At 38.9% G+C, this 15804-nt stretch overlaps 1 protein-coding gene across 4 annotated transcripts in view; it reads left to right on the top strand.

Moving 5' to 3' along the window:
* The first annotated feature begins 9513 nt into the window (after nt 1-9513).
* Nucleotides 9514-15804, top strand: part of iqsec1b (IQ motif and Sec7 domain ArfGEF 1b) — a 258865-nt gene continuing 252574 nt past the window's right edge. For 2 of the 4 annotated variants that reach the window (XM_079844835.1, XM_079844824.1), the window contains exon 1: nt 9514-9964. In XM_079844835.1, the coding sequence (XP_079700961.1) occupies nt 9678-9964 (287 nt within the window). In that variant the 5' untranslated portion in view covers nt 9514-9677. The remainder of the gene's footprint in view (nt 9965-15804) is intronic. The other 2 variants (XM_079844836.1, XM_079844831.1) reach the window with 2 other exon arrangements.

The raw sequence follows: 15804 nt of genomic DNA, 5'->3' as shown, positions 1-15804 counted from the left end.
CTGATTATCTCTTCATCACGGCACCTGTTAGTGGGTGGGATATATTAGGCAGCAAGTGAACATTTTGTCCTCAAAGTTGATGTGTTAGAAGCAGGAAAAATGGGCAAGTGTAAGGATTTGAGGGAGTTTGACATGGGCAAATTGTGATGGCTATAGACGACTGGGTCAGAGCATCTCTGCAGCTCTTGTGGGGTGTTCCAGGTCTGCAGTGGTCAGTATCTATCAAAAGTGGTCCAAGGAAGGAACAGTGGTGAAAAGGCCACAGGGTCATGGGTGGCCAAGGCTCATTAATGGCCCGTGTGGTCCGATCAAACAGACGAGCAACTGTAGCTCAAATTGCTCAAGACGTTAATGCTGGTTCTGATAGAAAGGTGTCAGAATAAACAGTGTATCGCAGTTTGTTGTGTATGGGACTGCAGAGCCGCAGACCAGTCAGGGTGCCCATGCTGACCCCTTGTCCACCGCTGAAAGCGCCAACAGTGGGCATGTGAGCATCAGATCTGGACGACAGAGCAATGGAAGAAGGTAGTCTGGTCTGATGAATCATGTTTTCTTTTACATCACGTAGATGGCTCGGTGCGTGTGCATCGCTTTGTTGGGGAACACATGGAACCAGGATGCATGGGAAGAAGGCAAGCCGGCTGAGGCAGTGTGAAGCTTTGGGCAATGTTCTGCTGGGAAACCTTGGGTCCTGCCATCCATGTGGATGTTACTTTGACACGTACCACCTACCTAAGCATTGTTGGATGTTGTGGAAATTATTCTCTGGGTTGGTGTGTGAACAGATGTTAGTTATGTCTAACAAAAAATATATATATAATTGATTGAACAGCTATTTTTTAATGTCCGTCAATGGAAAAAGTAGTTCAGATAATGGTATATATGTTACCATCTGGGCCGAAACGGACAGGTCGGTTGCTATATTTCTTACGAAAATTAACCACGTTTTACTATAGTAACCATAGTTCGACCATGGTGTTTGTTGTAAAAAATGTGGTTAAATGGTAATCAATATGGAAAAAAAACATGGCTACTACTTTTACTACAATAAAACCTTGGTTAATTTTCATAAGGGGTGATATGGGGTTGTAGGGGAGAAATTAAAAAATAAAAGGGATTGGTGAAGGAAAGGAAAACTACCTAATATATAAACTACAACCTAAAAATACAAACGTTTGAACCTGAATTTTTTTAAACAAAGAAAACATTTTTAATAAGAACACATCGCAAATTAGAACTATGTAGACAGAGTTTCTGCATTTAGTGTCAGTTCCTAATTAAAAGACTTATGAATAGTTCAGGGATTGTGAGATTAATGTTGTTGGCCTGCTTTCATTGCAGGCCCATCTGCTAGACACCACTGTCTTATGAGAAGAAAATGATTGTTAAAACGCGTTCCTTTTTTACTCTGCAGACAATGAATGTCAGTAAATATTTAAATATGTGGTGCAAAAAGAGTTAAACATAACTGACAGACAAGCAGTCTTCCCTGGCAATGTCATAAGGATATTCTGAAGTGCTTTGTCAGTCTCACAAAGGAGCACCGACTGCATTGCCTTTCAGTTGTCCCATATCATTATGCCCTATAGACACTGCACTTTGGAAATGGCATTGTGTATGTAAAAATGCACACCATTACTTGGAAAATCAATGCTGTTTCAGAAAGAGGCATGGTAACAGTGTACCATTAAGGTGATTATTTCTGTCCTCCTAATCACATAACTCAAGAGAAAATGTTTGCAATTTTGTTAATTTAAAAACGAAATTGTGATGGCAAATACAGCTTTGATAAGTGACATGTCCGTAAAAGCTTTCTGAATATGATCGCCTATAATGATATAAGAATAACACTGTTGAAAATATAGCTGATCTAGTCTTTCACTTTTATTATCAAATGGAATTAAGTTTTTTGTACACAAAAGTGCATGACATGTTGCTATTGCAAACGCTCATCCATCTGAATGCCAGGCTAATGAAATGTTTAACAATGTGAACTCTAGCTGAGTTTAAATTACTCAAAGAGCTGAAGAAGACAGCAGAGGCTGAGAAGATGAGGGTAAAGACAGAGAGAGAGACAGAGAGAGACAGAGAGAGAGAGAGAGAGAGAGAGAGAGAGAGAGAGAGAGAGAGAGAGAGAGAGAGAGAGAGAGAGAGATGGAAGGGGGTTAGAAAACAGCTTCCCTTCTGGCTACAGTCTGTTTGGAACCAGAAGGAGGAAATTCTCTCAAAACATCAAACATTGAGATGCAGTCAACAGTGTTGCCTCTCAATGATTGAGACAGCACAGATAGAAGTCAGATAGAAGAATAATTGCTGTTTTGAAATTGAATTGCAAGCCATTATAGCCATTGCTTACATTCACTATATGCTGAAAATAACAACAACAAAAAAAGCCTTGCAAGAAACGGAGACACAATTACATATAAGCATATTTTAAGAGGCTATGGAAGATATGATTTGCTTTTCCTAACACACTCTAAAATAAAGATGCTTCTTTAAAGGTTCTTTACACAGAGTAGATGTTCTATTTAGAACTGTATCGTCCTGAAAAACCCTTTGTATGCTGAAATGGTTCTTTGTGTTAGAGTTTAGGGTTCTTTATTCCCGCCTTTTTGTTTTTCAAATCTGTTACTGTCAAAGCCACCTCATTACGGATTTTCTGGAGCTCAGCTATACAACTATTCATGGGTTTCAGTCACGTGACTTTTTTGTCGCGGCTGCCATCTTTAGGACCTTCTTTTATCCATAGAGACTTACATTACATTCAAGGTACACATTTACATTTCTAAAAAAAAAAACTATACAGACAACATACTATAAAAACAAACAATATGAACTTATGTTACACTGGTAACACATCACGGGTACAGCATCTCTTCCTTTTGACAGCTTGTGTTTGCTCAAATTTCTTGTAGCAGTTGATTTTTCTTTGCCGTGGTTCAGGTGACAGTTAGGCAAACAGACTTGGCACATAATCGAGGTTCAGAGGATTATCACTTTTGTTGCCTGCAATGTTAAGATGAGACGCAAATTACTTACTCGGAATTAGTCACTGGGATACATAGATTACATATTTTGTCTGGAAACTTTAGCCAGCGACACCTTAAATAATTGAATTTGTCTGCAAACGCTGATTGGTAAGGAACTTGTGCTAATGTTAACAGCTAACGTACACCAGCTAACGCTTAATTTAGCGATGCGTTACTTACCCGAAATAAAGTGCTCACTGCACAGTCTGGAGTGTTCAGTAGGAGTCCAGTGATCTTGATAGCAGCAATCCATATTTGACGACGCTCAGGGTCTTTGGGGATATTGTAAAACGTTAATCCGTTTCTTTGTGATTTGCTGTTATCACAGCCCACAGCACAGCCGATAGACAGCATGTTGCAATTCAGTCCTACAAATGGCGCCCGCGCCACAGTGTGACCTCACACGAAATCTAAGAATACAGACTGTCAACACACTCTCGACAGGGAAATGATTTCTTTCTTAAAATATCTATACATTTGAACTTGAAATATTGGAACTGGTTTCCTATCAATCATGTCTTTTTCTCTTTTCAGTTTAACGGAACATGTGAGTGTGAGCAAATCTGTTCAGCTAAGGATACTCACAAAGTAAGTGACAAAGATATTGAATTTATGATCCATATGCAAGATTTGTTTATTATTATTACTTTATGCCTATAACCCAGTCACGAAAAACATTAAAGCTATACCATGACTTTATATCACTTTTTCCTTTTACTATGGTAAACCGGAAGAGACAAACTGTAACTCTAAACTCAGTTGTGTATTTCAGATGCTGCCATGTAACATCATCTGCAGAGAGAAACTGGCACTCAGAATACACACATTATGAAGGACAAAAAGACATGTATTGTGAAGATATTTCACTGGAACTTGGTCTTCATTACATCTATATCATGTTCAATTATCAATTGTTATTTATTAATGTGATCAGCTAACAACTGTTGTTAGACTGTCATTTTTGCTACAATTTGCCATGTCAATAAAGAATAAAAGTACATAATTGACACAAGACGGATAGAGTATAAAACGCATACATATGCACACAAACCCGATTCCAAAAAAGTTGGGACACTGTACAAATTGTGAATAAAAAAGGTCAAATTTCAATATTTTATTCAGAATACAACATAGATGACATATCAAATGTTTAAACTGAGAAATGTATCATTTTAAGGGAAAAATAAGTTGATTTTAAATTTCATGGCATCAACACATCTCAAAAAAGTTGGGACAAGGTCATGTTTACCACTGTGTGGCATCCCCTCTTCTTTTTATAACACTCTGCAAACGTCTGGGGACTGAGGAGACAAGTTGCTCAAGTTTAGGAATAGGAATGTGGTCCCATTCTTGTCTAATACAGGCTTATAATTGCTCAACTGTCTTAGGTCTTCTTTGTCGCAGCTTCCTCTTTATGATGCGCCAAATGTTTTCTATGGGTGAAAGATCTGGACTGTAGGCTGGCCATTTCAGTATGCGGATCCTTCTTCTACGCAGCCATGATGTTGTAATTGATGCAGTATGTGGTCTGGCATTGTCATGTTGGAAAATGCAAGGTCTTCCCTGAAAGAGACGACGTTTGGATGGGAGCATATGTTGTTCTAGAACTTGGATATACCTTTCAGCATTGATGGTGCCTTTCCAGATGTGCAAGCTGCCCATGCCACACGCACTCATGCAACCCCATTCCATCAGAGATGCAGGCTTCTGAACGGAGCGCTGATAACAACTTGGGTTGTTCTTGTCCTCTTTAGTCCGTATGACATGGCGTCCCAGCTTTCCGAAAAGAACTTCAAATTTTGATTTGTCTGACCACAGAACAGTTTTCCACTTTGCCACAGTCCATTTTAAATGAGCCTTGGCCCAGAGAAAATGCCTGCGCTTCTGGATCATGTTTAGATATGGCTTCTTTTTTGACCTATAGAGTTTTAGCCGGCAACGGCGAATGGCACGGTGGATTGTGTTCACCGACAATGTTTTCTGGAAGTATTCCTGAGCCAATGTTGGGATTTCCTAGCCTGGATGCCAGCCGAATTTAGCCCCGCCCACAATTTTTTTTGCTCGGGCAATTCGGTCTGGACTCTCTCCATAGAGGAGTAATTATGCCCGAACAGAAACTGTTCGGACCAATGAAATTGTCAGGGCGGGCTTTAGACGATGATGGACAGATGATCAACAGTAACGTAATCATCCACGTCATCGAAGGCTCTTGGGTTGAATTTGCTCTTATCCTAAACGGAGAACTTGTTCGTATATGCATTCACCTTCACTATTTCTCTCAGAAACGATGATCGTGTTGGTAAGTACTCTGTGTATCCTTAAATAATTTTATTACTGGCAAAGATCGTTTACATTCATCTTTTTCTTGTAACGTTACTTAATCCAGCGTGCGTAAAGACAGGGTTTCCAAGTGTTTTTGCAATGTCGTGCACAATTGCTACTCAAAACTATAGCCCAAAACAATAACTTTCCGTGGTGTTCTCCGGAAAAAAAATGGCGTTTGGTTGGCAAAATATGTTATTTTGGCAAGGTTGCCTGCTAAAATTCGCATTCCTGGGTTTATATAATCACATAATTGGGGTCGCTTCAACCCGCGGACATGGAGAAAAACACGGACTTGGCAACACAGTGCAGTTGAGTTCTGTTGACATTTGACAACTAACGTTACGCGTCGCTCCGTTGCTCTGATTGGTTGTGGGTCTATCCAATTGAGGTCTTTCCTGGCTCGGTTGAAACACGCCCCATAATCAAAGCTCAATGGAGCGGTACCAGACTCAAATTCTGACTAGAATTGAGTATGGCCACGCCAGGCTAGGGATTTCCATTACAGTAGCATTCCTGTATGTGATGCAGTGCAGTCTAAAGGCCCGAAGATCACGGGCATCCAGTATGGTTTTCCGGCCTAGACCCTTACGCACAGAGATTGTTCCAGATTCCCTGTATCTTTGGATGATATTATGCACTGTAGATGAAGATAACTTCAAACTCTTTGCAATTTTTCTCTGAGAAACTCCTTTCTGATATTGCTCCACTATTTTTCACTTCAGCATTGGGGGATCCTCTACCCATCTTGACTTCTGAGAGACACTGTCACTCTGAGAGGCTCTTTTTATACCCAATCATGTTGCCAATTGACCTAATAAGTTGCAAATTGGTCCTCCAGCTGTTCCTTATATGTACATTTAACTTTTCCGGCCTCTTATTGCTACCTGTCCCAACTTTTTTGGAATGTGTAGCTCTCATGAAATCCAAAATGAGCCAATATTTGGTATGACATTTACAAAATGTCTCACTTTCAACATTTGATATGTTATCTATATTCTATTGTGAATAAAATATAAGTTTATGAGATTTGTAAATTATTACATTCCTTTTTTATTCACAATTTGTACAGTGTCCCAACTTTTTTGGAATCGGGTTTGTATATATGACCCATTCAAAAGTTTATGAACCATTGATTCTCAATATTGTGTGTCGTCTACGGCTGTTTTTTTGGTTTTGTGATGGTTGTTCATGAGTCCCTTGTTTGTCTTGAGCAGTTAAACTGCCCAATGTTCTTCAGAAAAATCCCCCAGGTCCTGCAAATTTTTCCGTTTTCCAGCATCTTTTGCATATTTGACAATATTGACAATTGAGGGACTCAAACACAACCATTAAAAAAAAAAAGGTTCAAACATTCACTGATGCATTAAGAGTGGGGGGTGACAACTTTGTTGAAATGTTTCTTGTTTTGTTTAAATATTTAAAAAAAAATCATTTAGTACTGCCCTTCGAAAGCAACAGAAGATACTTACATGTTTCCCGGAAGACAAATTAAGAACAATTTACGTTGATCTTCAAATTCAATAGGTTTTCACCCTCCGGCTCTTGATGCATCGTGTTTCCTTCTGGAGCATCAGTGAATGTTTGAACCTTTTTTAATAGTTGTGTTTGAGTCCCTCATTTGTCCTCAGTGTGAAAAGATGGCTCTCAAAATCACACAGTCACTGCTGAAGAGGCTTCAAATATGCAAAAGATGCTGGAAAACTGAAGAAATTTCGGGACCTGAAAGACTTTTCTGAAGAACATTGGGCAGTTTAACTACTCAGGACAAACAAGAGACTCATGAACACCCCCCCCCCCCCCCCCCCCAAAAAAAAACCCCCCACAGTTTTAAGAATCAAGGGTACATAAACTTGTGAACAGATCAATTTAATAAATTCAGCTATTTTTTTTTGTCTTGTGGACTCTAAAACATGTTCTGTAAAATATTGTATTCAGGACAGCACTAAATAAAATGTAACATGCAATTTGTATTTGTATTATTCACATTTTCACAGATTCTGCAAGCCGTTTGCGTACATGTTAAAAGCCAGAAAAAACCCAATTTGGTACCGTTTAGAACCATTTTTATTAAAACTGAGCTGGTCACGATTTATCATTTTAAAATGGCCCATTCCAATATATGTGGATATAAATTATTTCCTTTCTCTTTGCACTTGCAAAACATGAAAAATAGAGAAAGAAAAAACTCTCAGAGGCATGTTTTAATTTTCTAATTGAAAATCTTCTAAAACTTGAATGCAAAGAGGCTCGTTTATACTCAGAGTAGTGCAATATCACACTTTGCTTACAATATTTTCACAGTTTGAAAACTGAATGTATTTTTTTTTTTCATTGGTTATAACTTCCACAGTTTTAAGTCCACATAGTTTTTTTCTTAAGTTCTTTCTTCTCATTGTTATGGCTGGTGGCACTTTGTGACTTTATGAAGTTATTATTGGATGCAAAGGGATTCAGACTTGACAGTTTTTATATATTAATAATTCAATTACTGGAAAAGGTACCTTTCTCATAGGTGACTGGTCATAATGAGGAAGAAGAAGAAATTTATTTTGTGTTCACAACATATGACCTTTCCTGTCCCATAGTTCTAATTTTCCAAACCACAAAGTAATCTGTTAGAAAAGACGAGAATCAATCTTGGTTTTAAAATAAGAGCTAAAAGTTAGTTTGAAAAATTAATCAAGAGAAGACAAAGGCTTCTAAAAATACTTTCATTTTTGAGGAAGGCAGACTGTTTTACAGTAAAACTCAGCCCATCCTTGTCATCATTGCAGAGGCTTTGATGGAGACAGCGTCTTTGTGATCACAGAGGATAAAGTGTGAATTATGCACATTATCTGGTATCTCTCCCTCATTAGCAGCACAACACACAGGTACCGGAGCACCAAACAGCATATGCCTCAGAACACTGACTGTCATGACAATTGGGAAGATAAACAGTTCCCCTAATCAGTTCGTTTTTTTTGGGCAGCTTGCATATGCTATGCATTCTACTGGACATATGCTATAATTAGATCCCCAGTCATTTCTCTCTTTTATGTGCCAAATGCTGTTTTTCATTGCCATTTGAAACACTCAGATGGCGGCATGTAACTATTTATTGATCTTAACCAAGCAATTCTCAACTATAACTGTATCTGTTGTGAATTATACAACACAAATTGAAAAGTGAATCAAGTTTTGGTTTGCACCAACTGGCATAAAGATCAAACTTAAATTGGCAAACCCATTCTGTTATTGCCAAAGACAACCACCAGAGGGCACTGGACACAGTGGGGCTACTGACATAAAGTGTGCAATTATATTGAACCCCCTTTTTTTGCATGTATAGGATGATCCGAAGATATTGATATCCATTTTTATGTTTTTTTTTTTTTTTTTTGCTAAAAATAAATGTACTTAAAGATTAATCAAAATAAATATTTCACAAAATGTTAAATACATTAATATATAAATCATAAATGTCATATAATCTAAAGATCACCATCAAAAAGAGAAAATAGCAAGAGTTGTAAGCATATTATGATGTAATGAGCTACAACTGGTAGAAAACACAGAACATGATTTAACTGTCAGTGTGCCAGTGAACATTAAATGTTGCATGAAAATGTAACTCCTTTTTGGCTTCTCTATCCTGTTGTAGGAGTTAGGGTTAGGTTTGGATGGGATTGCACCTGCACCTGTTGAAAGGGCTGAGATGAAACTTTGTCTATTGTTGTTTGCTGGTCTTGATTTAATTTGGTCTAAGCCTGGCCAAACTGGTCCAGTTGGTCTGACCAACTTTTTAAAAAAAAGTCCCCAGTCCTCTTTAAAACCCGCCAACATATCAAGCACCTTAGCCTGGTTTAAGATATTTTGTCAGCTGGTTAGGCTGGGAGACCCAATCTTGCTCAACACCAGTTTGACTAACAAACCACCGTAGGTTGTTATTATTTTTCAGCAGGGTTTTAGCTGGTTAGACTGGGAGACCCAACTTGACCACTTCAACCAGCAGAACACCAACCTTAAACCAGCTAGCGAATGTAATGTTCAGCAGGTTGCAACTGTTTTTGCGTGCATAAATGCACCATGATACTATCAGCGCAGTAAACACTGCTTACCTTAACAGTCCTCCCATTGAAGGGTTAAACGGATTTACCATCCACGGAGCGGGTTAGTTATTGTGGCGCAGCGCAGAGCCTCTGGACGGCGCGCTGCAGCGGACGAGCGCTCGAGCGCAACTTCAGTACTCAGTACTGAGCGCCGACAGCAGTCAGCAGTGCCAGCAAACATAAACAATGGCGGAGCGGCTGTAAACCCAGCTCAGCGGATCGAATTTGCCCCATGGACGGGCATTTCGCATACATCGACATGGAAAACCCGACCGAAAACCCCAGCAAGGCGGCGGAGTACCTGAAAGAGCTCAATAAAATCATCGAAACCCAACAGGAGTTGTTGGAGAAGCAGAAGAATCGGATTGAAGAGCTCGAACAGCAAGTGTGTGATCTTTGTCAAGAGAACGCGTGCTTGAAGGATCAGCACCAGAGGCACCTGGCCACCTGCAGACTGCTACAACAGGGCAACAGTCACCCCACGCTGGGTGCCATAAAGGAGAATGTGATCCAAGAAAAGTAAGAGTCTCACTTTTTCAAAGCTGTCACTGCTGGTTTCGTGTCTCGTTTGGACTTGTGAATGGAATATCTAAGCAGGCTTGTCAGCTGTAGCATATGCTGCTCATTTAAATTGTTTATTTGTGGGTCTCAACGACAACAGACTCGCTTAACGGGACGGCTTTGGGTGTGAGTAAATACCAACACTCAAATGTCACCGGGCGTTTTATCTATATAAAACGCCGGTCTATTTTAAAGTGAATATATTTATACTCTCAGGGAGCACATCAGCTCACAGTCAATTGGAAAAGATACATTCATTATTTTTGAATAATACGCTTGCGCTCCCTCACTATGCTGTCTAGGTAGGCAGCTTGCTTGGACACACACCCCATGTCGACGGCGTTCAATTTTGACAGGCTTTTGACACTTGAAATTGTCCACACAGCGTCGTTCTGTAAACGTTGTTCCATGTTTCAACATGTTCATACTTTATCAGGGGTTAGTAAATAATACTGGGTTGACAGGTTTCGAGATTTTACACTGTTACCTTCGTAAGCGCGGGTTAATGTTCTTATTTGCATATGTATGAGGTTAGGTAACGTTGATTGGACAGATACAGCACACATCTTGTTTTAATAACGACGTGTTGCCGTTGTTACACTTATGATCTCTTGCATTTCTATGGAATGTTGCCTAGTAGATCAGCACCAGTTGGCATACAGCAAAAATGCAGTCTCTTCATCATTTCAGTTAACTCCTTTGCCTTCGCAGCTTGACATGTTTAACCGTTTCCCTAGACTAAACAGCGCGTGAAAGTTCTGAAGAACTGTAGAAAGCTCATTAATATTTAATGTGGCAAGCTCTGATTGGGTTGCCAGTTGCTAAACAACGCGCTAAGCCAACCTTCTCTGGAGAACAAGGGGTTAACCCACGGTGTGAAGCAGTGCTAACCCGGGTTTTAAAATACATTAACCCAGGGCTAAGTGTCTAGCTAAAAAAACATTAAATGAAGCAATTTTCCTCATCTGTAATCCGAAGAGAGCATCTTGGATCAAGTATTTGAATGATATTTCCACAGTAAGAAACAACATTAAGAAATCTGGCAGGTTTAGTACGTCAAAAAAAGTCCGCTTAGCACGCTGTACTTTTCATTATTTTTATAAGAAAATACCAGATTTAATTAAGGGAATTGTTCGCGGAAACATCTGTTTTCCAGCTGTGATGGGTTTTTAATTGATTTCAGTCTCTTTGTGAGACTAATGTTGACTAAAACGACAAACGGCTAGCTTCGCTCTATATTCTTGTCAGCTTTTAAAATATTTTTTTGTATTATAACCTTAAAATAGGATTGCATTAATATATTTGTGAATGTTTGAGCCGTTTGGAATTCTTACCCAAACTCGTTTTCTATTGTTGCGTAACAACTTTGATTGTTAGTCTGAAGGAAGCGCCCTAAGTATTCTAGTCTGCTATTATTTGATTACGTTGACAATCAGGGGCTCACACAGCTTCTGGTGCCACCCTACATGATGGGTTTGCCGGCTTGATGCAGTGTGTTAGGATTTCCAAGTGGATTCACTGGAAGAGATAAGTGTTTATCTGGCATATTTATGGAAATTTACATTTGTATTCGGATGAGTCAGAACATTTCTCCCTAAGACATGCGCCGTTTTTAAGCCAGTGTTGGATTTGGAATTTAGCTGTATGTGAACATGCAGTTGTCACATTATCCCCTGCAATGCAAATGCACTGGCCGATCACTCATGATCTCTATATATTGTTTATATTGTGAAATCATTTGCTATTCTGCTATGGCATCCAAAGAGGTAACCCTTAAAAGAGTAGTTCACTCCAGAATGAAAATTTCCTGATAATTTACTCACCCCCACGTCATTCAAGATGTCTTTCTTTCTTCAGTCGAAAAGGAGGGAAAACATTTCAGGATTTTTCTACATATAGTGGACTTCAATGGGGTACAACGGTTTGAAGGTCCAAATTGCAGTTTCAATACAGCTTCAAATGGCTCTACACGATCCCAGACAAGGAATCAGACAAGGGTCTTATCTAGCGAAACGATCGGGTATTTTCTAAAAAAATATCAAAATGTGTATACTTTTTAACCACAAATGCTCTTCTTGCTCTGATCTGCGATGCTTTACGTCATCACGTTGGAAAGGTCACACATGATGTATACGAAAGTATCTATCAAGTGTTTACGAAGAGAACGTGCAAAGACTAAGTCAAACGCCCTTCACAAAAAAAAAAAAAGGTAAACGCAATGATGTCGGACAGTTTTGAAGTTGGAGGAGAAAATGAGATGGGATGTCGTAATGCATGGCGCATCGCAGGTCAGAGCAAGAAGTTAAAAAGTATATACATTTATATATATATAATTAAAAAAAATGACTGATCGTTTTGCTAGATAAGACCCGTATTCCATCTCTGGGATCGTGTAGAGCCCTTTGAAGCTGCATTGAAGCTGCAATTTGGACCTTCAAACCGTTGTACCCCATTGAAGTCCACTATATGTAGAAAAATCTGTGAATGTTTTCCTCATAAACCTTCATTTCTTTTCGACTGAAGAAAGAAAGACATGATCATCTTGGGATGACGAGGGGTGAGTAAATGATCAGGAAATTTTCTTTCTGAAGTGAACTACTCCTTTAAAGAACACGTTGATGTTTCACGAGTTCCCTTGCATTTCCTACCGTGCATTTTGTCAGTAGCTTCTGTTGTAATTCATTGCAGAGAGATTGCAGAGGTAGAAAGTGTGGCTTTCACCTTCACCTTTCTTCTAGGCAGTGCAGATTCTGTGAGATTGAAATACTGCATTTGTTCTATACAGTTCTTGAGATTAGGGAAGATATAATTTATATTTCATTCCTGCGTGGCTGTACAATGTCTGAGCTCTGTGGTTTAACATTAGCCATTCATTTTTATTTCCCACTTGCTATTTGCTTTTTGCATATGCCTGACTTATCTTGTGCCTGCTTGAATGTCAAAACAATTCTGTTCATAATATTTGTTTTAGTCTCTTTTCCACCATCAGGCTCTCGTTGGCACGGTTACAGTTGGTGTTTTGGCGCTATGTAATCATGATTACTATATATAAACATACATACTGTATGCTGTTACCTCGATGGTGCAAGAATTCTAGAAAGCATGGTGTTGTTGGCAACATTCCAGTTTTTAGGCTTGATTTTAATTTTTTTCTTTCATTCAATTTTTTTTAAAAATTTAACTAAAAGACGTGGCATTTGTAAAGCAGAGAAAAGATGATGAAATGTTCATTTGCAGAGAGGTTATGTATTTGACTGGAGATGAACAAACAAAAAGGTTCCCAGATTTGTTGACAAGAACAATCACTGTTTTGTTTGAGCTATGTACAATATACACACATTTGTATGACTTGGTGTAATGTACCTGAATAAAAAATGTTGTATTATACTAGCAAACATTGTTACATCACCAAAGTTTGGTTAGAGAAATCTGAGCTAAGAATTGTTTGTACTGTGCTAAACCGGAAACGCAACTGGAACTGTTCCTCACCGTCCTGGAATCCGTTTTGGCCTGAAGGTGGAAAAGTGTTGATGCTATTTGTAGTCAATATCTTAAATGAATGCATCATTGTAATTGCCTGTGTGATGTGAATTCGTCTTCTTTTCTCATTCTCCTTTGGTATTGACCTGAGAGTCCTTCAAATCATGAGGATTAGAGAAGATCATCTGCTCTGATCTTCTCACGTCCTCATGATTTCAAGGACTCTGGGTTTAACACCAGAGGAGAATGAGGAAAAAGACCCACTCCAGTTATTCTGCAGCTTATTCTACAGCTTATTCTACAGAAGGAATGAGGAACTGGCATAACCTGAGAGGAACATGCGTAGTCACAAAGCTGTATCTATTATATTTATAGCAATGTATCTTAAATGCATGCTTCATCTTGAAGTATGCTTCATTTTTCCTCAGTCTCCTTTAGTAAACACAGAGTCCTTCCATTCACGAGGATTTGAGAACTCTTCATATCCTCGTGATTTGAAGGACTCTGGGTTTAATGCCAAAGGAGAATGAGAAAAGATGACTTTGTCACAGACAAATGAAGTAAAGCATGCATTTGAGATACAATGCTAAGAATATCACAGATGAAACTTGACTTGTGACTACACGTTCCTTTTAAATTACGCCATTTTAACACTCATCCTGCAGATTAAATGGAATGTTTTTTTCTTTCACTCTTTGGTGTTCAAATTCTTCAAATTATGAGGATCACCTCGTCCGATCTTATTCCCTCCTTGTGATTTGAATGGTGTACTACCAAAGGACAGTGAAAAAAGATGACTTCATATCACAGGCAATAACAATGAAGCATGCAAATGTCATGTAGCTAGAAGTCACTATAGTTGTCTTTGCCTCATTCTCCATTGGTATTAAACCCAGTGTCATTCAAATCATGAGGATTTGAAAAGATCATCTGCTCCAATCTTCTCACATCCTTGACAGACTTTAACACTAAAGGAAAGACCACTAGTTATTCTGCGGCTTCTTACACCTGCAGAATATCTTGTGTTAAAATTAGAGATGTGGGCATTGACTAATTTCATAACCGTTTAAACGTTATGAAACGTTATGAGAGATGTGCGCAACGACTAATTTAATTTAAGGAGACAGTCCGTATATGCGATCCATTTGAAAGAACACTTAATCTATGAATAGTCAAGTCCCATACTGAATGGTGCTAAAAATAGATCGGATACATGCAACGTGCTTGCCTTGCATTATGATCATTGCATTAAACTTAAGCAACGTTAGCCATAATAGACATCATATTTATTCAAATCAACTGTGTCAGTAGGCAGCGCAGGACCAATAAGTTCAAACCTAATAGCCTATTATAAACAGAGTTCCTCAAATAAAAGTTAGTCCACAAGTCAGAGTTAAGGTTGTTCGTTACCATGGCAACCACTTGCTAGTCCAGGTTTGACTTTGAACGAAAATGCCTCTGCACTCAATTGGATAGACCTACAACCAATCAGAGTATGTTGAGCGACGCATAGTTGTCAACAGAACTCAACTACACACACACTGGAATAAGTAGAAGAAGAAGATGAGTTTAAACGATCTTTGCTGGTGTTGAAAAAAAAAACACGGAGTACTTACCAACACGATCATAATTTTTGAGAGAAATAGTAAAGGTGAATGCATACGAACAAGTTCAACCCAAGCACTCTTTGGTGACGTGGATGATTACGTTACTGTTGGTCATCTGTCCATCATCGTATAAAGCCCGCCCTGACAATTGAATTGGTCCGAACAGCTTTGGTTTGAGCATAGTTGCTCCACAACAGATCAAGTCCAGACCGAACTTCCCGACCTCAAATGTTGTGGGCGGAGCTAAGTTCAGCTGGCATCCAGGCTATCTGTGCACGTGACGGGCGGCAAAATCGGCAAAAAAGCTTGAAGTGTGCTGACAGCTATACATTATTCAACCGTATTTTCTTTCGTTAGGATGCTGATATATCAACTGTTCAAGTGTAAACTTTGTGTAAGCTTTCAAAATACTCCCTCACCTTGCTCATCTTCCGAGTGGACATTTCTCTGCGCCGCAGCGAGCGCCAGAGAAAACCAACCCATGCAAAATCTGAGGTAAAATTATGATTTTGTTTTGCTGCAGATATACACTTTTCAAAAATATATTGATTTCAAGATGTATTAACATGATGGTAATTTATATGTAGCCTTTGTAAAAATATGAAGCAAACATTTTTATAATAATAATAAAAAAAAGTGTAAAGAACTTGTAAGTCGACTAGCAGCAGCTCTATCGTTTAATCGACTAGTCGGCTAGTCTCGCACATCCCT

Source organism: Gobio gobio, assembly GCF_949357685.1.
Source record: "Gobio gobio genome assembly, chromosome: 19".
NCBI classification, from domain to species: domain Eukaryota; kingdom Metazoa; phylum Chordata; class Actinopteri; order Cypriniformes; family Gobionidae; genus Gobio; species Gobio gobio.
This window is presented reverse-complemented; position numbering and strand designations above follow the sequence as displayed.